Source organism: Squalius cephalus (genome assembly GCF_949319135.1).
Source record: "Squalius cephalus genome assembly, chromosome: 3".
In the NCBI taxonomy this organism is placed as follows: domain Eukaryota; kingdom Metazoa; phylum Chordata; class Actinopteri; order Cypriniformes; family Leuciscidae; genus Squalius; species Squalius cephalus.
This window is the reverse complement of record NC_137124.1, coordinates 11,210,400-11,236,708: the sequence shown is the minus strand read 5'-3', so window position 1 is coordinate 11,236,708 and position 26,309 is coordinate 11,210,400. Positions and strand designations below refer to the sequence as shown.

The 26,309-nt window shown below is 37.2% G+C and overlaps 2 protein-coding genes across 5 annotated transcripts in view; both read right to left on the bottom strand.

Annotated features, from left to right (window-relative positions):
• Window positions 1-403: 403 nt before the first annotated feature.
• Window positions 404-9,473, bottom strand: il13ra1 (interleukin 13 receptor, alpha 1). The gene is made up of 10 exons (XM_079865206.1): window positions 9,204-9,473; window positions 8,828-8,958; window positions 4,936-5,101; window positions 4,130-4,229; window positions 3,846-4,021; window positions 2,507-2,640; window positions 2,096-2,231; window positions 1,240-1,339; window positions 986-1,079; window positions 404-735 (listed from the first exon to the last, which is right to left on the bottom strand). The coding sequence occupies exons 1-10, from the start codon at window positions 9,277-9,279 to the stop codon at window positions 592-594; spliced, it is 1,257 nt and encodes a 418-aa protein (XP_079721332.1). The 5' UTR covers window positions 9,280-9,473; the 3' UTR covers window positions 404-591.
• Window positions 9,474-12,135: 2,662 nt separating this feature from the next.
• The window catches only part of dock11 (dedicator of cytokinesis 11), a 117,981-nt gene continuing 103,807 nt past the window's right edge, over window positions 12,136-26,309 (bottom strand). For all 4 annotated transcript variants that reach the window (XM_079867744.1, XM_079867746.1, XM_079867745.1 and 1 more), the window contains 3 exons: window positions 26,110-26,207; window positions 24,883-25,021; window positions 12,136-13,697 (listed from right to left, as the gene is read on the bottom strand). In XM_079867744.1, coding sequence (XP_079723870.1) covers window positions 13,617-13,697; window positions 24,883-25,021; window positions 26,110-26,207 — 318 coding nt within the window. In that variant the 3' untranslated portion in view covers window positions 12,136-13,616. The remainder of the gene's footprint in view (window positions 13,698-24,882; window positions 25,022-26,109; window positions 26,208-26,309) is intronic.

Genomic DNA, 26,309 nt, shown 5'->3' with positions numbered 1-26,309 from the left:
TTTTAAAATACATGAAACAATTCACAGTGCATAGAAAATGACATTTCTTTATATATATATATATAAAGTTATTATACAAAATAATATATATACAATTCTTTTTGTTTAGATCGTAAACCGTGCAAAAACACCCATGAGCCCATAAATGCAGCTATAAAACAAGCATGGAAAAGTTCAGAAAAGGTGTGCAAAAAGTTTTCACGTTCCATGAATATTTTTGGAGTGTATTACTATCGAGCTATATTAATGGTGTTGATACGTCATCCGCTGGCATTCTGGATACACCGCTGGCTCCATATACAAGGTAATCAGATCCAACCATCCTGCCACAGTAAAGTCAGTTGATTGCTTTTCTTATCTTCACAATACATTCATCGATAACAAGTCACTGGAGTCTTAGGAAGAGCAATTTACTGGCAACACATAGCAATATGCGTAATAAGTGAGGTCGAAGTCCATTCAAAACAGGGGAGGTGGAGCCTGGATTCATTATTCATTAACCGATGAAACAGACAGCAGGAGTTTGGTCTTCCTTGCACAGATATTGTCCAGGCAGTGTAAGTTTTGAGTGCGCCCTGAGTCCATCCTGATTTACTGGATATTTATCAGAAATGGTAATTTCGGCTTGTGTGGCACATTGTTCGTGGATGGTAAAAGTGATGTGTCAGGTTCAAGAATTATACTGCTTTCTACGATTTCTTCAGTGGGGACATACAGTCCGACAGCTGTAGGACTCTGGTGGTGGAAGAGATTGAATCCAGAATATTAATATAATCATAATATTTTGGTAGCACTTAATCTTACAGCCCTGCTAGCCCTAAACCTAACCTTAACCCATGTAATTACCTTATATTAGCCAGTATTTTCTTGCGCAAGAACACTAAAAGTACTGTAAAATAAAGTGCAACCAATCTTTTCTTTACAGGCGAATGTGTAAATCTGAGAGGTTTTAAACAAACGAATGATAACTTGCTGCACAATTTACCCGTTGATCCTCTGAGGTTCTGTTGTTGTTGTTGAGCATGCCCTTAAAGAGGAGCGTTGGCTGTGGGATTTTTGGGAATATGATGTCTTTATGTCTGAAGTAAGAGAAACATGTTCAGATTTCAGTTCATTCCAGGCCTCAGTAATCAATACTCAGTCATGTATATATTCAGTTCTTAAAACATGATAATATGCAATAATATCGTTTCATATTTGATATTTTGAGCAGAACAATGAAAATCAAAGATTCATCACCTTTTGAGCAGCACAAGAGAGACTATCAGGCAACAGGAAACTATGAGCGGGATTATAATGACAGCCAGGAGCGCAGGCAAGTGCGGGTCACTGTTCTCCCCTACGAGAGCACAAAGAAAAACATTCAAGTTCATTTGTCAAAGACCAGAGGGAAAGCACATTTTATTTGCAGGATGTGAAGCAAGTAACCCTACACACACTACCGTTCAAAGCTTTGGGGTCAGTACGAGGTTTCCACAAAAATATGAAACAACACAACACTGAAGTATGTATAAAAAGTATGATTTCTGAAGGATCCTGTGGAGGAATGATGCTGAAAATTCAGCTTTCTGGTTTTCTGAAGATACAGGTATTTTAAATTATGATAATATTTCACTGTATTTTTTGATTAAATACTCAGCCTTGGTGAGCAGAAGAGACTTCTTTCAAAAACATTAAATTAATATTGCAGACCCCAAACGGAACGATAGTGTATTCATGTAAATAAAGTGGACTATTAATATAAAAATGTGATTAAATCTGTTCATCATATAAAGTGATCGAGTCTCTTCAGAAAATCTGGACTAAACCGCTCGATTCATATGGATTAGTTTTACGATCTCTTTATGAACTTTTTGAAGAGTCAAAGTGGTAGTTGCGTAGCTGTCAATGGAGGGACAGAAAACAGATTTCATAAAAGATATCTTCATTTGTGTTTTGAAGATGAACGAAAGTCTTACGGGTTTGGAACAACATGACAAAACGTTAGGTAATCAATGACAGAATTTTCATTTTTGAGTGAACTATCCCTTTAAAACTGACAATCTAAACAAAGAGTGATGATCATTGTTGATTATGATACTAGGTCCAGACGTACCGTATTCCACCTCGTCACTCGGATCACTCCCCCCCGAACCACAATTTTTTGAGAAGAGGATCCGCACTCTGGCTGTGTACTTGCAGGTGGGGTCAAACTGCACTTTATATATAATTTCGCCGTTTGCAGTTACATTCTGTAAACACAACAGAAATATATAGGTAGAAATAAATATATGGATCTTGTTTAACATGTCATTATGTGCTCCACTACATGGCGCAATATTAGCTCTGCTGAAACAATGCTTGAAATGTGACTCGGCATGCACTGCATTGTTTAAATAAACACTTTCATTTTCCATTTCTGCTATAGTCTTAAGCATCAGAAGAGTTGTTGTATTGAAAGTTGTAGTGAGAATGGAGAGAATCTGATCCTGTATTATTAAACATAAAAGTACAGAGCAGGGTTTACCTCATTGCACTTGGTGTATGTGTACTGGTAAGAGTAGCAGTCATTGTAAAACTCTTTTAAATCTGATTCAATTGTTTGAAAGTGGAGCTCCTGCCCGACTTTATGGATCGTCAGTCGAGGTTTGTTTAGTTTCACTGCAAAATAAGCCCAAAAAAGAAGAGACTATTCATTAGTGTATGTGTATGTCTGTTTAAGCAAACAGAGAAGCAACTGACATTAGAAAAACTGGAAAATGTTGCTCATATTCTCTAATGCAGTTATTGCAGATTACAATAAAGGTTGCACTCAATGTCACACCACACATGAACGTGATCAATGTTAAAAATAGTTTGTGAAAATGACAACTCTCGATATTCATAGTTTTCAGTCATGCGGCTGGCGCGAAGACCTGGAGGGCAAAACATCCATAAAACTGCAGCACGGACCTGAATATTCAGATCACCTCTCAAAAGAAGAAAAACTCAAATTTGTGAACGGGAACTTGTTGCAGAATTTCAATTGCTAAAAAACAGCAGGACATTGTGAAACACTTCATGTGAAAAACACTTAAAATGCCTTAATGTACTGACCACTTATTGATGATGCATATTATAAAGGTGAGCAGATAGAATATGAACGCAATACGCTAAATGGATGAGTGTTTTCTTTATAATAATTACCTTATAATGATGAGAAATGTTTCACGTTTATATTCTGGGTTCATCTGCTTGCCAGTGCATAGAGTATGCATCATCAATCAAGTGCATCTTGAATTTAGTATTTAATATCACTGTTTTACTACATTAGTACTTAGTACAAACCTGGTAAAAAAAAAAATGTCTTGCAGGCAATGGAGGAACGCCTTGTTTTAACCCATCACACACTACCGTTCAAAGCTTTGGGGTCAGTACGAGGTTTCCACAAAAATTTAAACAACACAACAGTGAAGTATGTATGAAAAGTATGATTTCTGAAGGATCCTGTGGAGGAATGATGCTGAAAATTCAGCTTTCTGGTTTTCTGAAGATACAGGTATTTTAAATTGTGATAATATTTCACTGTATTTTTTGATTAAATACTCAGCCTTGGTGAGCAAAAGAGACTTCTTTCAAAAACATTCAATTAATATTGCAGACCCCAAACGGAACGGTAGTCTATTCATGTAAATAAAGTGGACTATTAATAAGAAACGTGAAAGCCTAAATTCAATCTGTTCATCATATAAAGCGTTTGCAGCAATGGAGGAAAGCCTTGTTTTGCCCTCCAGGTGGGCGTTCATATACGAGTGTGACATCAGGTGAAAACCATGAATAATGTGCCATAATTGAGTAGCTAATTCTGTGAAAAGGAGCATGTTTACCGCAATGTAATGGATGTTCACCCTCGAACGTGTTGTTTACAGGAACACCATTGCGAGTCCCATTGAACAGATAGTATATTTCCATCATCTTGAGATCCCCATTGTGTATGATACACTCTCCAGTCCTCGTCGTCTCATCAGGTGTACACTTTATTATTGACTCATTCACAGGTACCCTGAAACACACAAGTTTACAACCGATTCATGGACGCAAGGAACTTAAATGAGAAATGAAAGGGAAATATGCAAAAAAAAAATGGTAAGACAAACAGAAAATGACATACCAGTAATAAAAACCGAGGTCTTGGACATCATCACCAGGTTTCCAAGTGCACTTCATCCTGCTGTGGGAATATCCGCAGCTTAAGTCCGTCACCAGCTTCACTGAAATAAATGAGCAAATTTCAAATCAAGATTCAAAATCCCTGATGTATAACAGATGCCATTATTCCTAAAAACCTGAAGAACTAACGCTAAAAGTAAAATGTGCTGCTATTCACCTGATATTGAGCCTATTTGTGGGGATTTTTTTACGGAGCAAAATTGCTAAAATACAGTCTATATCACATCACATCATTTAATTTAAAGATGCTACAATAATAATGCACTGGTTGTGTGCACTTGGAATCCCCTTTTCTCAAGTAAAGACCAGGAAACGCTCATTTTCATACAGTTTAGAGTGAATATGACTTCTATAGATTATAGACTTAAAGGGATAAGTTTTAATTCAGTCATCATTTATTATGTCATTCCAAACCCCGTTCATATTTTGTAAATAAACTGTTAATCTTGTGACTTTCTTCTTTGGTAAAATGAATCAAAGGATTCTGCAATCTGTATTCATTAATTCCAAAACATCAATTCATTAATAATGGGATGTTCCAACATTCATTAATTGTAAAAGCAGGATACCATAAATACTGTAAGGTAAGATAAACATTAACTAATTTAATTACCTAAGGCACCAAAGACTGAATAAACATACTGCTCATGATCATAATTGAGTCCACTGCTAATGTATCAACATTGAATAATTAAAAAAGGACATAGAGGTGTTTTCCATGAGAGAGTTGGCTATCGTGGCGAGTACCTGGAGGTGGAGGTAAGATAATGGTCGTCGGTCGACTATGGCCTCTGTTTCCACAGTTTTCAGGGTTTGTTGAAACACTGATACACAGTCCATTATTATTGGAGACATTCACTTTATGGCTCAGGTGTGAGACTCTGTGGGACTTGTTATTGGGATCTGAACAGTCCTGTTGGTGAAAGTGGATTTTAGTATTATTTTTACTGCCGTAAAATACAGCACTTTTGTACTTTCATTGTGTGTTGCTATGTTCATGCATTCCTCCGTACTGAGTAAAGATGAGTCACAGTTTCTCATGAAAGCCTCTCCTTATTCCTTTCCCAAAAGTTAAAAAAACCCTTTACAACCACTTTAAAATTAATTTCCTCTTTACTAGGCACCAAGATGGTTATATACAATGTGTGAAATATATTTCAGGAAATATTTGTTTTTAAATTTAAAGGCCTACAGACTGGCTACAACTACACACAAGCATAACCAAAAGTATTACATCATGTAGTTAGACAAACTACACAACTTTATTTGCATTTACATTTTCCCTTTCCAAACCTTGTTATTGTGTATAATCCGCGTCTGTTTCCATTTACATTTATGCATTCGGAAGACGTTTTTATCCAAAGCGACTTACATTGCATTTCAAGGTACACATTTACCTTCTTAACAGTTCTGTTTATAGCCGTTAAGACAAGCCTGATCAACTAGCAATTAGTTAGGGCTAATCAGTCTTGATCAGGCTAGACCAATCTACCTTTTTATGTAACTGATTTAAAAAAGTTATGACCAGTCTTGAAGAAATACATTAGCTGACTAATTTGTAAGACCGGCCACTAGTCTAATCTAATGGTATGTGAAAACAATTGATTTTTCTAATTAAATGTAGCCTTTGTCAAGCTTTACAGTGTCAAACTCTTTACTAACCTGACTGGTTGTCCCAGAAGGAAGTGACTTTTCATTAGGATGTTTAACTCTGAAACTCCCTAAAATGCCACAGGCTAGACATGCACCTATTCATCAGATGACTGTTGAACACTGACTATAAAACAAAACCAGATCAGCTTTTTCGTTTTTATTTTGGCTGATCTCTATTCCGGACTTGTGCACACAAACTGCATTGCCGTCATTTCCCAAAATGTTATTTGTGTGTAAATATTATGAACTCTGTAAACTGGATGTTAACACGGGCAAGAGTCAACACGCTGAAGACGGATGCAAAGAAGAGAACACAGATATGCCAGAAGAGAAAATAGCCTACTGAATAAGGCACAACAAGCTCACTGTTGCGACGCCCGAAACAAATTTATATTGAATTGGGGGTGGGGGTGAATTATTGGGGGTGGGGGTTTCTATGAATGTACCTCTAAAGGGTTCTGACTGTCTTCAGAAAAGGCATTTTCTTTGCATCTACCTCCCATATAGACACAGCCACAAAAGAGTGGCCCAATGGCCAGTCAAAAGTAGCCCAAAAATATCCCTATGCAATTTTCTCCATCGGACGGCTGAATTCTCCAGAATTTGTATGTCTGGGGGGTGTTTTGGGGGTGTTGGAGCGCCGAAATCATAAAAAAAATTCCCCGCTGCAACAACTTAAAAGTATCCCAATTCTGAGGGAAAACCACGGACTTGGCAACACTGGCATAAGGTACAAAAAATTGGAAACACTTCAGGAGTTTCGAAGTCGTAATTTGATTGGTTGAATTCTATAGGAGATGTGCGTGTCGAATTCTTTAACGGTCTGCCTGGAAGCAAAGCCGTCGTGAAGCCAAACCCCCTCATGGAAGAAGAAGGCTTTCAAAAGTATGTGAAGTCAGTGTTCTTGAATGAATCATTTATTAGACGCACGCTGGTCTGTTATCGTAGGGTCATCGACTTTACATTTTCACGCGCCTAAACATGATGTGGAACAAAATGAACTGTGATTGGTTGCTTTACATGTCAGTCAGACGACTCTGGGCGGTCCTTGACCAATGAAAGCTGAGATTGAGTCCAGACCTTCGTCAGTCTGAAGGTCTGGCTATGCGAGACTACTACTTCCCATATAACTTCCCAGTTTGTGTATCGCTATATTGCTGTTGTTCCATAACCTACCGTCGGAGAGTGAATTTGCATTTTCATTCAGTTCGCCTGCTGTTTTTGTTTTGTGCAGGTTTTTCTTATGTAGCATAATTTCGCAAATCTTAAGTCAGACCATTCTGTTTTTGCTTTAAATTCTAAAAAATTACACAATCTAATTTAAATCAAAAACAATGTTCATGCTACATGTGTGTAGCATCTTTGTTTGGATCGTGCTTAAATGTAGTTGTTGCCTCTCATTTTAAATGGCTATAGATATTTTTGTTTAAGGCCAGTTTGACCTGTTAAACAGCTAATAAACAACAAATAAATGTGCTTAAACACTGGTAACTGGTATCGGCCAATTTGCTTGCAAATTTTTTTTAGCATTCGACTGATGCTAGAGACTGCAGTCTTTAACGTCCTTGTTAGCGTGCCCATCTTCCATGCTGGAGTAGGACTGTTTACATTTGGTGCCGTGACCCGGATGGGAGTGAGGTTCAGGAGGGTGAGTGTAACAGAGCCAATTTACTCAGAGCTGTGCAGTTCGAATCCCGCTCGGAGCAGGTCGAGTAAGACAGGTTGCATCCATACAACAGGCACCAACTAGATCAACCCACACCCATCCAAATCAGATTATCTGACATCTGATGAAAGCTTGGTGCTATTTGTAACCTTGCATTTGTTTACAATTGCTCCAACATGTACAAATTTCCATTAGTTAACATTTTCTTTGTGTGAAAATCATCCCAAGAAAGGAAGTACTAAGGGTAAGTTGCTCACTGAGGGTTTTATCTGGCATGCTACCACCACCACAGAACACAATGACAGGTGTGGGGTTTCTTAAAAGTAAATGAAATTAGCTCTTTTAGTACTTGGCAGAATTATCAGACTAAGTACTGTATTTATGTCCATTACATTTCCTGTACCACAACAATCGACGGGGAACGTAAGAGGAAATTAAAGGGCTTTAAGGCAAAGGGTTGAGGGTTTATACAGTAAATGAAAAATGAAATTTAACAAGTAATATACGGGGAAATGACAAACCCAATGTAGACTTTGAGTTTAGTTTAGATTAGATCTGACCTGATTTTGTTTTATTGACTTAAATGCCAGTTCAGCGGCTCTCAGGCTTGTTTAATTGCGTGAAAATTTTTCTTGCATTATAAGTGTGTCAGGGTCACTTGTGCTAATCCGATCTGTCCTGTTTTGACTCAGGAATGCTCATGAAACTGAGTGAAATGTGTGACAACAAAGTCATTTTCTTCATTGCTAACATAGTTACTGTTTCACCATTATACCCTAGAGACCAATATACCCATATTCCTGAGGACCGGCCAAAATGTCCTCGCTTTGTCCTCGCTTCGATGGTCTAAATCTCAAACTGGACCTCACAAAGATACTTGTACAACTACACACACACACAAGTTGTGTTTTCATGTTTTCACTTTCAATAGACATTATGATTTTTATACTGTATATTATCTTCCCTTAACACTAACCCTACCCATCACAGAAATATTTCTGCATTTTTAAATTTTCAAAAAACATCAGTTAGTATGAATTATAAGCTGTTTTCCTCATGGGGACCATAAAATGTGCAAAAACCTATTAAATCTTTAAATTAACTGATAGGTTCACATACTTTCTCCAACAATAAAAAAATTAAATGATGATAATAAAATACATATATATTTTTATACATTTTAAATTCTATAAAAAATGGTGAAAAATATTGAATATTATTGATCACTTAAAACGAATAAGCTCTGGGCACATAATATAGTTCACAGAGTTTCTATCGCGACTGTATCTGGGAAAATTCTTCTTTGAAGAGGTGTCTCACCTGCGATTTATGCACATGTACAGTGTAGTTCACTTTACAGTCAGAATCCAAATCCTCCGGCTTTTCCCATGTCAAACTAAGCCTGAAAGGTGTTTCCCATAGGAAGTTCAGATTCTTCGGAGGAGGGAGTTCTAAGATTTTAAGCAAAGAGGAACATTTTTAAGCAAAAGAGAAGACCAAGAGAAAAGAGGAGAAAATATAAAATAAGAACAACAAATGAACAAACTACAACTCAAAGTGTGGCAAGTTCAGACGAGAATGTCTCTGACGTCACGGTTTCGGGAATTATACAGGATATCCCGCACGCGCTTTCAGGGAAAACTTCAGGGGAAAAGCGTTCCAAACAAAACACACAATACAACAGCAGGAAACCTACCTGTGTTCTCAGACCCGACGAACATGACTGAGACAGAGAAGCATATCATCAGGGATAAATTCCAATATCGATACATCGTGTTGGCTGTCTGAGTAAAAGCTGTAAAATCCGATGTGAAATCACGTAATCCCGTTTTGATACGTACTAAACGCGATATTTTTACCGAAGCGTACTCTAAGTGGTCGTAATCGTGCTCGACATAATCGCCTAATTCAACAACAGTAAAGTCACGTCCGTCAGCCTCGGGATCGAAACAGAAGTGCGCCTGGAACTTCTAGGACTGACACAAGCTGTCAGACTGAAGTGGGTGGAGTGTGTGTGTGTGTGTGTGTGTGTGTGTGTGTGTGACTCACTCCAGGACTTCTCCGGGAAACACGTACACATAGGCCTACACACTACTTCAGTGGCATATTGCCTTGTTTATAAGGATTTATCTGCTTCATGTCGAGTTAAATTATGAATATCGTCCTTGTCGACCTAGTTATCAGAAAATTATACAATTACAGAATCGGTTTGTTCACACCAAAGTTCTCTCTCTCTCTCTCTCTCTCACACACACACACACACACACGCACGCACGCACGCACGTTGTGTTTACATGTTTTATATGTGGACTTTGCATAGACAAAATGATTTTACTGTACAAACTGTATATTCTATTCTTTCCCCCATTTTTGCATTTTCAAAAAACATCACTTAGTATGATTTATATAAGCTGTTTTCTTCATGGGGACCAAAAAAAAATGTCCTCACAAGGACAAGATTTCGGATATTGCCAACATTTTGTTCCCATAATGTAGGCTAGGTTTTGCCAGGACACACACACATGACGAAAGAGGCTTCCAGTGCAACGGGATAGGCTAGGCCTATAGATAAAAATAAAATAGAGATAAGTAAATTTTGTTTGTGTTTACAGAATAACAGTCTACCCACATATGACTAAATAAATAGATGCAAATATAAATAAATGTAAATAATAGACTTTCAGCGTAAGGCAAGACAGTTCTGAACAACTGATTTTTTTAATGAACTTTCTCAATAATTGATTTTTGTTGATTTTAACCAAAAAATCCTCTGAACTCCAGGTTTAAATCAATCAATGAATAAAAGTCAGAAAGGGATAATCTTAAATATTCAACCCTGCTACCACTGAGCTTTCGCACAATGGACACTTTCCTGTCAGAATGAAAAAATCCTGATAGAATGTTTAAAATCGTGAAGATATTTAGCTTGAAATGGAGTAAATGAAGGAATTGGTTAATATACCATTAAAAGTAGCAATGTTGTTATTTGTACATTTCTGAAACTGTAAATTCTGCATCGACGCGAGGTTAGTGATAGCATACATCTAGATTTTCATCTTTGTTGCTTCTTCATCATTAGGTGAGCGTGATTTGAACTCGAATAACATACCGTAGTCCAGCAACTTCTTTTAAGTAACGTTTAATAACAAAATTGACCGGAGAATGTTACACGATCAAAAAACTGTCTCGCTCCCACTGATCGATATAGTCATTATATAGATCAGCTGATCGCTCCAATATTGCGTCACAAGAAAACTAACCCTCATTGCCGGAAATGACATACGAAATATTATATTACACATACAATTATTTACTCTAGTTATTTACTGATTGCTTAATGCACACAATTATTTATTCCACATCTATATAAATAAATGTGACTTATGGCTCTTACAGTTATTCATGTTTAAACCACAACATAAATCACTTACTAAGGCTGTAATTTTAACCATTCATTAAAAATCATTGACAAACATAACCGTTTTCATGACAAGAACTCGTTGTCATTAACATCTGTAATTTATCCAGCTGTACACAGCATTTCTAGGCCTATAGCAATTTTCTTGTACAAATCATTGCGCAAGACAAAACTGTCATTTTGTCTTTGATTTAGACATAGATACAGTTTCATTGTAAATGCCTGTGACATGCATTAGTCATGACAGTTAACTGTTGAAGCTGATATTTTATGTACACATGTCAGATATTATATGTGAACCACCTCCAGTGTCTCTCAGAAAGCAGGCATCAGAATTGTGTTAAATGCCATCTTGGACATAAATTATATGGAAATGGATTTAAAAGTTGTGTATATGCAATATAATTTATGTTTCCAATGCATTGCAAAGATATAAAGACAAGGGTCACAGATTTGATCAAACATGTTTTTTTTTGTGGTTAACTACAGTATGTGTGTGTGTGCGTATAAATAAAGCAGCACAGTTATGGGAAAACAGCTCAAAATAAACACAAAGACTTGTTGTTGAAATATTTAGTTTATCTTATGAACTACAGACCACAGAGGAGGGAAAAAAAAACATTCATACATTATATGCTGACATTACTTGAAGGAAATAATGAACCCGATCTTCGGAAATGGCAGCGCGTCTCATCATGCTATCATCTTTCTAGAAAATTCATTGTCCATTGTTGATCAGAAGATGACTTTATTACTAAACTAGTAATTGCAGACATTTAAAAGATGAAAACTGCTAGCAAATACTGCTATTTCAATACTGTAGATGTTTCCATTCTCTCTCACACACACCCACACACACACACAAACACTTCCTATATAAATCTATTATCCTCTGTTTGCAATTTGCATATTCAGTGCAGAAAGGTCAGATAAGTATTAACAGCATTTTTTTTGTGTGTGAATAAATTAGCCCTGGATAGGTTGTGAATCATATCTGGATATCAATATCTACGCTGTTACATTCTGCATTGTATCATTCCTGCCCATAAAGTCAGTTGTTCTCTAGCATCTGGGGTATGCATTCATTTCAAAAAGCTTTGCATATATATATTATATCATATCGTTTTAACTCCAGGTGGCTGCTATTTGATTTACTGATGGAAATTATGCACATCAATGATCTTCGTTGAGTCTTACAAGCTTGTAGCCAGTCAGTAACCACTGTGTTGACGTCTACTACTGGAAATAGGGAAGAGGGATGATATGATTTGACCACATACAGTTGGCAACACTGAACTAAAAAGCCAACCATGTTTCTCTCAAATTACACAACATTCAGTTTGCACCAGGCAACAAGCATAAATAAGGACAAAGTACACAAAAAGGCCAATTGAGGTCATGATTTTGTTCAGTGAATAATTCAATGATTAAAAGTCAAATTTTCATTGTACCATTGTTTTCTGACTTGATTACATAATTCAAAAAACTATAAAAATAAAAAAAATTGTACCTTCCAAATATATATATACAGTATATAAGTTTGTTAAGTTGTGATTCACCTTGAAACTAGTTGGTTGGGTTAGTATCTTATAACAGATTTTTTTTTCTGAAGATAAATGGAGAAAATGAATGGCAAAAATACTTCCTGAAAATGTGGGCGTTGCGCTCTACTGTCGTCACGTTTATGTCTTTTTTACAATTGTGAATTTCATCATTCAGTACAAAGATTCAGCTTTAGACTTTAAGATCACCTGACATTTCCAGAAAGTAAAACTGTCAATGTAAAAGCCATATGATATGGAAATGTCCACTTGATCTTTGGTGTGCTGGGAGATCTACACTGTGCGTTCTGTTTCCAGTGGAATCCCTGCAATTTAAATGGACAGTTTGGCTGGGATGAAAAACTTGGATTGTACAACACAGAGAAAATTTACAGGCAAAATGCAATAGCATTGGTACCGCATTTTACTTTAATGAGACATATTTCCAAGAATACGGAAAAAAAAGAAAAGAAAATCATGAAAATTTGTCATATAGAGATGGGTGAATATATGAATACTATGAAATCTATGAAAGCCCAAAAATCATGCTTTAGAAAATCATAATTATGAGATTATAATACTTTTTAATCTCATAATGACTGGAATCTCATAAATACGGAGCCCTAAAGGTACACGGTGATTGAAAAAATATTTCAATCCCTGAGAAAATTAGTTTGCTCTCAAAATGTTTGCGTTCTTTGCGAGAGAACGCAAAGCATTGAAATATTTTTTCCATCACCATGTCCCTTTTTAGACTTTTTTATCGCATTATTATGGCTTTTCATCCAGTCAGTTTCACCTTTTTAAGTCCTAATTATGACCTTTTATGTCCGAATTATGATTGACCAAAGCATGATGTTTTTCTTATGTGGTGGAAATAAGCTTCCATAATGATCAGAGGGTAAAGGTTGAAACAATTAAAAAAAAGCTTGGCAATGTGAGCCTAGATCGAGGCAAACGCGATAAGAGTGGGAATGTTTCCTTTAAAATGAATTGTAAAAGCAATGTGTACTAGCTGTACACAACAAGTAAAACGAGGCAAAGACGCTGACATTCTTGTTCTCTGATGGGATGCTTGTTGAAGGCCTGGAATCTTGATTTGTACATTCAGTTGTGAGGAGATTGTGCGGAACGAGCATCAGGTTCTAGATCAGGTGGAGGTTCCACTGATCGCATGGAACACATGGAGAGAGTTCTGCAACAGGGAGCGCATCATGTCCTCCTGGAAGATCTGAGCGACGGAAGATGAGAACAGGATAAGGATCGCAAAATGTAACGGAAGATTGGATTTACGTAATTAGCTGATAACATGTTCTCTCTCTCACACACACACACACACACACACACACACACACACGTAAAATTATACAGTGTATAATCATAGGATACAGCAACTGCATGCACAAATAAAAGAAAATAAGACAAATACTTTTGGCAACAAAAGCGATTACCTAGAACTCAATCTATAGGACATGGCAGCATAAGGAAGAAAAACAGAGACAACGTTAGAAGCGGAAGAAGTAATAAGAGGATAGCATTAAAAAAGAAGAAAGAAGCACTTTACATCCAATCACTTTGGTTAAAACCTTTAAGGATTTGTTTTAACCAGTGACTAAATCATGTTGCAACAAATTACCACATTCTCATTTCCAGTAATAGCTCATTTTTTGAATATTCATGATTACACATTAAGCCTTAGGCACACAGGCAAACTCGAACTTGCTGCAATTCTGCTAGTCTAAACAACTGAGGAACAGGGGAAGTAATCTATTAAACAAAGGTCTTTATAGAAAGCTATCATGTTGTGTCAATATGAGTGCTGTGTTGAAAGTAAAGGTGCCTCCAAGCATGGATTTAAAAGAGACGAGAACTGAGAACTGCCTGGTCATTGCATTAAATTCACATGCAGAACAACTGTCTAAGGATTACATAGCATTTTACAGTGGCGTAACTTTGTTTAAAAATTGGGTGGGACAGGAGTGTGTGTGCGGGGGTGGAGATTGCTGGTTATACAGTATCAGAAATGTACAATATGATATGATGTCCAGAAATCAATTTCAGTAGTACATTGAGTTTAACTTATTGACGTGATAGTTTCATCTACTATATTACAATAAATTCTTAATCTCTCGAGTATTTACATTAGTGAATAAATATGTAGATCTGATTTAAATATTCATTTGTCCTAATAGTCTGGTGGTCGAATTGTTGTTAAGCGTGTCAGAGGTTTCGGGTTCTAATCTGTCCTCGTATAGTTTATTATTTTTTTCTCATTAAAACCAAAGATGTTCATCAGCGATTGTATATCAAGAGCAGGGACATGTTTGTGTGCATTTTGCTTTGTGATTTCACCGGAGCGAATAGAGAGTCTTCGCAACAGCGTAAAAGGGATAGTTCACCCAACAATGAACATTTGCTGTTAAATTACTCACCATCAGGCCATCCAAGATGTAGGAGACTTTTTTTCTTCAGTTGAACAGTAAATATTTTTAGCTGAAAATGTGGTCCTTTGAGATTCTTATAATGTAGGTCAATGCCTACGTCAAAAAATATATATGTACAGGCAAAGCAAAATTAATACCCGTGGCTTCTGACGATACATTGAGGCCTTATAAAGCGAAACGATCGGTCTGTGCAAGAAACTGAACATTATTTACAATATTATTACCTGTAATCCACAGCCTCGGCAAACAGTCCTGAACGCGTTCAAGGCATTCTGGAGCACGAGCTTCCTGTCGCATAATGACGTATGTGTGGGAGCGAATTCACACGTGAGCTGACGCTGCTTGTTTGCTACAGAGAGGGAAGACGCGTACTGTATGTTGTACTGTTCATCAAAATCATACTTAATTGTGATTAAACAACTTTTTTTGCTCACCAGTCACTGTGGCTAGTGGTTTTCCAAAGTTATTAGCCATGGGGAAAAACGACCATAAAGATATTTTTTATATTATCTCATAATTTAGCAGCAGGTATATTAGGTTGCTGTCACTTTAAGACCTGACGCACAGATCGATTATACTGTTACACATGCGTTTTCTTTCTCAACTGTTGACGTTCACTTAAAACATTACTGACTGTGTTTATGCGAATACTCACCAAGACCGGCATTATGACATTATTTTGTGTGTATTTGACTGTTTACGGAAATTAGCAGCAAAAAAGAACTCAATTTAGTACTGAGAGGCGGCTTTATGTGCGACACTTTGGGTGTGGACACAAAATCTGCAGGAATGAGTAAAAATATGTGCAATCCCACGCTGAAATTCAAGCCCTGTAACACCAACAATATTAATCCGGAGCACATGAAACGAGTGAGAGGCGGGTTTGTGTGTCACTCGCTATCAGAGAGTTGAGAGAGAGAGAAAGAGGAGCTGGTATCCTGTTTCTATTCTGTGGAAAATGAGAATTGGAAGCGTTTCAGATATTTCAGTATCGATATGTATCAAATTGCACTACATTGCACTTAGCTTATTATTTCAGATGCCTTTTTAAAAGACTACAATTGAAAACTGTATATATTATATATAAAATGTATATAACCAGGGACGTCGGACTGGGGGTAAAACCAGTACTGATTACCAGGGCCCTTGAAAAGTCTGGAATATATTTTATTTTACTTGGATATTTTCATTTCCTAAATAAATTTCATAACGAATGTCAGATGAAATGTAAAGTTAGGTAACTGACTACTGGTTGATTGACTGACTACATTTTGTATACAAAAAAGTAAAGACTATCTAAGGTCTCAAGGTCCCATCCCTTGCTAATGCGCCAAATGGTTTAGTCCATCTGCACGCATTTTGTTTATGTTAGTTAGTTGAGCATCTGGTGGAGCGCATACTTCTGCTGTAGAAATGTCTTTCTCAAAGAAAGTTGAGGAACATGGGGGCCCATCAGGACTGCCCGGGATCTTGTGCAACGGCCCTGGATGCAGCAACCAATATATGCGTGATCTCAATCGGGAAGATTGACTTTTCATTCATTCTCAATGCTTGAGCTTCCACACATACGTCATTATGCGACAGGAAACTCGCGCTCCAGACTGCCATGAACGCGTTCAGGACCATTTGTTGAGGCTGTGGATTACAGGTAATAATGTTGTAAATAATGTTCATTCTTGCACAAACCAATTGTTACGCTTCATAAGACCTCAATGTATCGTCAGGAGCCATGGGTATTCATTTTGTTTTGTCTGTATATGTTTTCAAAGTGACGGTAGCTGTTGACTTGATAATACAAATCACCAAGGACCATGGTTTCAGCTAAATATCTTCTTTGCATTTCTACTGAAGCAAAAAAGACATCTACATCTTGGATGGCCTGAGGGTGAGTAAATTAACAGCAAATTTTAATTTTTGGGCGAACTATCCCTTTAAGCCATAGATTGAAGTGTGAAGACTGCGCAGTGTGCGTGAGCGCCAAGAGAACACTGTCGCTTTCTGCCACTGATAACACTGGCAACGAACACTCACCATGACTCACAAAAAACATATTCCAATCCCAGATCGCCTCTTATCTAACACAAACGAACAAAATGCTAAATCAACTAGAGATGTTTCTTTTGGATTAGGTACATCCTAATGAAACAAGGATAAATCATATCAGAACTTGTGTGCACATTTACATATAAAAATGACAACCCATGCAAAGCAACACAATTTAAAGAAAAAAATAAATAAACAAACACTAAAAACTGAACTAATGGCCGAAGCACCTTTTGATTTTATTGTAGCACTGTTTGGATAGGAGTCTATCAGCTTGGCACATCGTGACTTGGGAATATTTTCCCACTCCTCTATGCAAAAACATTCCAGATCTGTTAAACTGCGAGGGAATCTCTTGATCATGGCCGTCTTCAGGACTGCCCACAGATTTCTTTTTATAGGATTCGGGTCTGGGCTCTGGCTGGGCGGTTCCAAAAAGGTCTACTTTCTTCGCTGAAGCCATTCTTTTTTTCTTGATTTGGTTGTGTGTTTTAAATCATTAACAGCTTTTCCACCGTCGGGCCAAACAGTTCTCGTTGCTTAACCGTTCTATTCTGAACCAATCCGGTACGGATACGGCTTCATTTTCCACTGTGAGGCTGATAACAGAGCAAGAGTTTACAGACGGTGTGAAATGGCATTATGGAAGATAATAAGATATTTCTTTTAATTTTTTTATTAACTTGTGTGTACATCACTCAAATAGCGTGCTTGGCCAGAAACAGAAAAACTGGTAGACAGGACACAGACGAGTGACCAATCCTGAGTGGTGAGGTAACTACACACATTCTCCCAGCATGGTTCAGTACGGTTAGCCAGTCGAGAACAGTCTGTAATTGTTTTGTGCTGAATCAAGCTCAAGTGGAAATATAATGGGAACCATTCCTTACTGTTCTTCTTAGAAGTGTTCGGCCTGACGGTGGAAAAGCGGCTATTGTCATTCTGAAAGGTGAAAGTCTTTCTTCATTTGCAGTTTTCTAGCAGATGCCAGAAGGTTCAGTGCCAAAATCGACTGATGCTTGGAGCTATTCATGATTCTCTCCCCCTTCACTAAACCCCAGTTCACCAGCGGAAGAAAAGCAGCTTCTACACATGATGCTTCACTGTGGGAATGGTGTTCTTTTACTGATGTGTTCTGTTGTTTTCGCTCCAAACATACCTTTGGCAATTTTGGCCAAAAAGTTCAACCACTGTCTCATCAGACCATAACTCATTTTTCCACATGGTTTTGGGAAATATATGCTTTAGGGCTGTGACGGTGGCAGTTTTTTACCACCGCGGTAGTAATGGACCCAAATACCGGCGGTGTTGCGGTGGTTGGGGGCTGTGTGTGGGGGGGGGGGGGGGTGTTTTGAAATAAATAAATAAATAAAACAAAAACAAAGAAACAACACACTAAAGCCTGTAAAGCATTGAAATAGATATCAGTAAATACTGGTAACTTACATAATATAATAAAGTTGAATCTATTAAAAAAAAAAAAAAAAAATAGTTTAATATTTCCACACAAAGGCGCGTGATATAGCCTACCGCTCTGCGCTTTGAGAGGGATGTGGGACACGAGCAGGAAAGAGACCATCGATCTCTTTTCTGATATCTTCATGTTTTCTACTTGTAAAAGGTATGAAGAGCGAATTTTATCTTCCACAAGGGCAAGGCATTTAGGCTGTTTGCGCGCTGCCAGAGAAAGCCAAACTAAAATCACCCGCGCGTGTGAAACGCGCTTTACAAAATGAACTTGACGCGCCTTACCAATTATCATATGTCTAACAAGCACAAACTGTGTTAAAAAGAATTTGACTTACAAGTAAAAATGTAGGCTATCTGTCCTACAGCGTTTTTTCTACTTTAACACAGTAAAGAATACGAAAATAATCGACCTAAAAGCGAACAAAGGAAGAAACGTTTATAACGCGTCTTTGGGTGAGACGCGAGTGAAGATATGGGAAAAGAGATTCCATGCAGGGATGAGTCACGATTTTTGAATATTCGATTAGTTGATTTAATTATAGAATATCTAATGTTCTAATGTCTGTTGTGCGATCATTCTCTAAAATAAAATCTCCATGTTCTGGTGCTGATGCGGTGGTGACGCTGCCAATAACGCACATAACAGCTGTCACAAAGAACCGGCAAAAGTAATGATTATGAACGTGTCAAATATAGCAAGGAGACATTTGAATTGTTTATTAAATAAAGTGTTTTTTTGTGTGTGTGTGTGTGTCAGTGTCGGGCTGCAAAGATGAAGTTGACGATGCTCACTCTTCGCAGTGAACGCGCCTAGAGAGAAATGCACACTTCATACGGAATACATAAGCATATGCTAGTCGGTTTATTTTCGTTTTGAATTGTTTTGTTTAAAAGTAGATAATTAAAGCTTTCTATAAGGAATAACTAATGGAATATTTTTAAATTCGCTAATAATCGGGTGACCAGATCGCAAACCAGAATTCAAAGCCGACAAATGGGCTCACATAGGCTACAACTCTCTCATTCGTCATGAATTCAAACTTTTCCATGGCTGCGATATAACATTTAATTGCTAACCTATTATTTCTTTTGTAAACAAAGCTTTGTGTGTCATAATATTAATGTAAAACAGCATTCATATACAAAATTTTTTTTAGGCGAACCACCGCCGGTACTACTCAGCCACCGCGGTGGCGCTTTACAACCGCGGTGGTGCGGTTGTCAAGTTTACCGGCACAGCCCTAATATGCTTTTGCAGTTTATCGGGGCTTGGATGTATTTTAAGCCGGGCATACGCGGTACGAATTCTTCAGTCATATGAGCTTTATTAAAATATGAGATTTTTTTCTCTCTCAGGAGAAATCGTGTGGAAATCATTGATGCTCGTATGGTCGAATATTACGAGCCGAGCCGACTACGTTACGAGCACCTCCCGACCTCCCGATAATTTTGTAAAAATTCAGGGAGTCGGCCTGATTTTGACCAGCGTATAGGCTGTCTCCTATTGCCAAATCATACACAACCGCATCACATCGGCTAGATATATGAATGTTCGTCGGAAACATTTGCATAATTAAATACTATAAATTTGGGCAGCTTTGAGCAGCTCTTGAGGTTCTTATCCAGTATGTGAGATGAAAACCTTTCTGGTGTAGCTGTGTTTACCGACTTTGATGAAGCCAGCACTTATTCCTTTGCACTGTCCATTTAGTTGTCATCGGCGGGAAAACCTCTCTCTACACGATTACGTGTGTGTGTTCACTGTGTGTGTGCACTAACTTGGATGGGTTAAATGCAGAGGACAAATTCTGAGTATGGGTTACCACCATATTAGGCCTTCACATGTCCTTTTCTCTTTCACTAATGTAGGGAGCAGCCAGTTCTTCCCAGAAAGAGCTATTGCTCTAGGCCTCTTGACAACCTCCCTGACCAGTTTTCTCTTTGTCACTGTTGTGCAATACTTTCTTAACTTGCTGATAACTGTCTTCTTTACTGTGTTCCATGGTATATCCAATACCTTGGAAATATTTTCGTAGCCCTCACCTGAGTGACACCTTTTTCCACACCTCACTCCGCAGAAGTAGCAGTGCTTCGCCTTCTGAGAATGTAGTTCCCAGTATATATATACGGTTAGAAGATGGCTGTGTCTCATGTGACTATACAAATCACAACATGCAAATAGGAAAATGTTGGCGTTATTTTGTCACTTATTGGGAGCAGTATGCTAGCTGGAGCCGTTTACCTCCAGTCTTTGTGCTAAGCTAGGCTAGCAGTCAGACAGAGTTACGACACGCACGGAGATGAAAAGGGTATGTATGGACTTTGGGGGATACGGTGAATAAGCTAAAGTCCCAAAAAGTCAGCGTGTTCCTTTAATACATCATCAACAATATTATTGATCTGCCTGCATTGACACCATTATATGAAAACTGAACTGAGCTGGACGATGACATCACTGTTGTCTCCAGAGCGGCTATATATACAGTCAAATCAAAATTTATTGAGACACCTTCAACATTTCTCACATTATCACAGTTTATTCGCTGTAGTTTAGAAAATGGTAATAAAATATGACTTTATGAGTTATCAAATCAGTCGATATTTCTCTGGTCTTGGCCATCCTTCGGTTAGACTGTCTCACAGATGAATCAGGTTGAACAGCTGTCAGTTTTCAGCTGTTAAATTTAAGTACACAATTAGAAAATACCAATTTAGGTCAATCAATTACCAAGCAATGCTTAATTTTGTTCAGACTGTGGTGTAAAAAGGTTGCATTAGCATTTAAAGAAAAAAAAAACACTGTCATGTCAAAGTGTCTGAATACTTTTTGGTCCCAAATTTTTATACATTTTACTGGTAGTCAACTGTATGAAGAATGTTTGGGTATAATATGTCACAGTTTACTTTATTTTGCTATCCTCACTTACATAAACGAACTACAGTGTCCTGCACCCACTAGTAAAATATAAAAAATTAGATCTGGTGTCTGAATAATTTTTGGTTTGACAGTATAAATGAACTAAATAACTTTTTTACGGCAAAAATGAACCATCACTGAACTTACTTAGGCTGTACTATGACAATATTTTCTTCTAGATCTGCTGTACAGCCATTATTTTCCTGTCACTGTAAAGCTTCTTTGAAACAATCTGTATTGTAAAAAGCGCTGCATAAATAAAGGTGACTTGACTCAGATCAACTTAGTTGGATTAAAAGTTTGGGAAATTCTTTACACAGTAATCATCAGAATATCTCTTCTCCTGTCACTGAAAATGTCCAGATTTTTAAGTCTTCTTGCGAACAATCATTTTGTACTATTTTAAAACGGAAGTGCATCATGAAGCTCAATGCAAGTAGTCCATAATGAACACAGCCACATATTATAAAAGGGTGTTATTGTGCATACTTATACAGTTAGGTTATTTTAAGGTTTTTTATTTATTTCTCTTTTTCTCACTTTGGTTTTCAGTGGCATTGCAGAGGTTGTAAATTTTACATCAAATGTGCAAAAGCTCTGATATGATTTATCTTTGTTTCATATTTTACATCACAAAAAAACAGCAGTTTTAACAGGGGAGTGTAGACTTTTTTTTTATATCCACTGCAAGGTAATTTAAAAACACTGTGGCAGATAAGTAAATCATTATATATAGACAAAATAATTAAATGTCAATAATTCACACTAAATTAACATTGAACTGGAAACCATGGTAATCTACAGTTCCATTAATTCCAGTCTAAGATAAGTAAAAGGTATTTTGAATCCTTCACTCTTAAAGTCTTCAGTCAAGTATGTAATCTCAGGGCACAATCTCTCCAGGATAACTGAGTTCACGAGCCAAAACAGATCAAACCTGTTGTGTTTTAACCGTCCCAACCCAACAAACCTGTCTGTCATCACTGACTGCTAGTCATGAGATGAGGACAACAAAAACAAATTCTCTGGTGAGATCTCCAAGCCTTGAATAACATTTCCTAACCAGTGGAGACATACAGTAAATTAGTTTTTTGGTTTGTTTATGGAGGGAAATGCCCAGTTAAAGTAGCTCATTTCCTGGAGTCTACATGGACAAGATAATAGACAGTACAGAACCACACATTTATCTTAATTCAGTCTGTAATTGCTAATAAATGTAGTGAAACTGCAAAAACAATCAAAACCAATGCACGGGGTCCAAAAGCAAACTTGCCAATCAACAAATGCGAGCAAAAACTGCCATTAGAGTGAAAGTTGCCCTTTAACTTTCTTTATGAAGTGCATCATAATGCATGGTCTGACATAAGCGATAAAGAATGAATATAATCAAAGAGTCATAGATCATCTAAGGAATCAAACCCTTTTTTGTCTTGTATAGTCAAATGACTTAATGTGGCAATACATTACTGGGGATCAGTGTTGGGAGTAACGCGTTACAAAAGTAATGTATTACAGTAACTTATTACTTTTTGTTGTAACGCAGTAGTGTAAGGCATTACTAATCAATTTTCAGTAATATTTTACTTGGTACATGTTCAGTAACGCTTGCATTACAACACACTTTTAGCCCAAAATTGTAAAAAAAAAAAAAAAAAAACCCCGGGGGAGAAAACCAGCCAGACCGCGAGACATTACCGAATGAAAAATGCAAGTAAGTTATTAGCTGTTCGTGGTCAGTCAATAACCACGTGTGGTGTCCAAGTTTGTAAATAACGACTAAATGACTGCTTCTGATATATTTGTATGGCGATTTATTTCATTCATCTCCCTCTTGCTGGTGTACCTTTGTGTGACATAGTCCAGTGACGGCGTGTTTAGGGCAGGTTTTACAGGAGTGCCGCGAGGCATGATTTCGGTCTCTGTGCTCGCGCTGGCCAGTGGAAAAGCGGCTAATGGGAGAATATGGTAGAAGAAGATTGTACATTCGCGGGATGGACGTATGTGCATTACTCTGTTCTGTGTTTTCTTTCTAACCAGAGAGCAGTATGTTTTCTTTCGTTTTGAATTGTTCTGTTTAAAAGTAGACATGTCTGTCTGTGAGGCAAGTAGGCGCTGAATTTATGAGACGAGCTCCAGGTTCACGCGCCGGCGCCTCCGTGTCCTGAGTATCTCTTGTCTACTATATTTACTTCTTATTTATTAAATTTGATGAAACATTGATTAAAATTAAGATACAATTAATACAAAACGAAATTCACTTTAAAGAAAGGCTTTGTGCTTTCTGTTTGAGGTCTCTGTGAAAGTTTGAAAGCAGTCTTTTAGTGCCGCTTTCAAAGCGGTCATGTCCATAACGGAGAACTGACACGTCCGTAACATAGTTTTTCCCTCATAAATGCGAACACGAAAAATAAAATAAAATAAATATATTATGTTCTGTGGAGAGCCAACCCTCCTTCATCCGGTGGGTAGTATTACTTTTGGTTTGCTTAGTGTAATTCACAGAATTACTAAAAAATGTTTTGCTACCTAAAAGTTAAAGATTTTTTGTGTCACGCATGCATGCATGTCTATTTCCCTCATATTAAATATAAAACGCATGTGTGTAGACTGATATTTTTCTAATGTCTGGATTCCTTTATTATAGCCTATGGATATATAAACAGGCGTTTCAATATAATGGTATTAAATGCATTTTCTGAGAATTTATATTTCAAGTTTTTACTGCAAATGTCACGTCCATAACGCTGGAATTGCCCAATTTTAAAAAATGTATTCTCAACTAGCTTTGTGGTGTAGGTACCTATTTTATAATGTTAATTTCAAATAATACTAATAGTAATTTAAAGATGTGGTAGCTTTGGATCTGGACGGGAAGGATAACTCTGGGAGTTGGAAGGGTGTGTCGTGATTCTATATTCTCACACAGCGCACTGTGACACAGGTTCGTGGATCTGAGTATCGCGGTTTCATATCGCATATCTTTACAGCCCTACTCATTTTAGAATGTTAAGTTCTACTTCTGTAGTTATTTTGGTGAAAGTAACTCAAAAGTAATACTGGAGTATGTAATGTAATGCATTACAATTCTGAGACAGTAATATTGTAAGGTAAAGAATTACTTTTAAATAACAGTAACAAGTAATGTATAATGTATGACAGTTTGGAAGTAACTTGCACAACACTGCTGGGGATTATACATCGAAACAAAAAATGAGGAACAAAATCACGATGGGTGACATTTTCAGGAGAAGTGGCATTTCACATTGAGACTGTCAGATATGTGAAAATGACGTGTGCTTTAATCAAAGCAAAAATCAGCTAATGCTACAAAGACGTCGGCGCCACCAGGATTTTAAAAACTTTAATCTTAAAGTTAATCTTAAACTTTCAGCAAACTCTAAAAGCAGCACACCAACTTACCTAGAAAGCATTTGAATGGAGTTTGGGCTGAATTAATTGCAGTAATATGTTTTTTAGGAGAAGTTGAAAGAAGAACAAGAATTTTGCGCTGCAAGAAGATGGAAATGAGCAATGAAACATACCTGCTCGTGGATGATTTCAGAAAGTTCTTTAACCATGCTTTTGAAGTTAGCCTTTAGTCCCTCATGATACTCATACTGATCCTCCTTTATCAGTCTCTCATTAATGTCCAGAGCCATACTGCATGCATTGACAAATTGCCTGCAGCACATATAACCACACAATTAGGCATAACAGAAACAATTTAATCAAGAATAAAGGAGCAAATAACAAAAATAAATAAATAATGTGTATAGTGTGTGTGCGCATGTATAATTTTTAGCACCCTGATTTCTAGTGCTATTTCTAGTGAGTAGTTAACTTCAAAAGCTTCAGATGATTAAGTTTGACATCTTATTTTATGGGGGAAAAATTTACTTGTATTTCAAAAACAAACTGTGTTTGGAGAAAACTAAAACTGTCATATAAATGTCATCGAGAGTGCTATGAACCACAAATTCCTGAGCCAATTCCAAGAATGAGGTGCGCTGGCATGAAAACAGATACATTCCTGCAACATGGCAAGATGATACATGCTGTTGAATAAAGTGAGTGCAGTTGGTTGCTTCCTGAATATGACTAACTTCATCTTCACCTATTTTTAGAACACTTACTATCGTATTGAAATTAAAGTTCTTGAGAAGAAAGCTTAAAAACTACCCCAGATGAGCCTTTTTATAACTTTTATTAAGTTAACTGATAAGAGAATTTCGGGTAATATTTGTATAGATATCTCTATAGCTTAATTCAGAAAACCTGTATCAATAGGACCCCGTTTACACTTGGTATTAAGAAGTGTTTTCGTAAATCCGATCATAAGTGGACGACACTAAATACAGGCATAAACGCATTTATAAATGACGGTATGAGTAGAAAAAGCATTTGACCGGATTTCTTTCACTGGGTAAACGCTCATGTTGTCGAATACGTTCAAACAGCCAGATCTGAAAACCCCATACATTTACCCGCCCATAGACCCTCTCCTCAAAGAGATAGAAGTGGTAGAAAGTGGACAAAAGAGACGGGTTAAAACACAAGGTGTAAACGTGAATGTGTATCCATCTACTTGTGATCTAATCGACCAAACGTATCTTAATACCAGGTGTAAACAGGACCTTGGTGTTGGACAATTTCCTTGTAATTGTTGTTTTAGGTTCTTGTTACCAAACCATGCTTTTTCCTTGTATGTACCCACAGTTATCTGTTTCCTTTCTAAGTTCGACAAAAACTGCAAAGGTAATACCGGATACCTGAATATTTCTTTGAGCTCCTTGACTTTCTTACTGGGTTGACCTGATTTGGATTCATCCAGGAAAGCTCGGGCATAGGCCATCGGTCCCGCATTCACCTATAAGCCCAAAAACGGTATTAGATGCATGATATGATTGCGTGACAAACCATTATCAATGAACTGCCAGTCAGGAACTGTGACTTCATGTGCAAGATATTA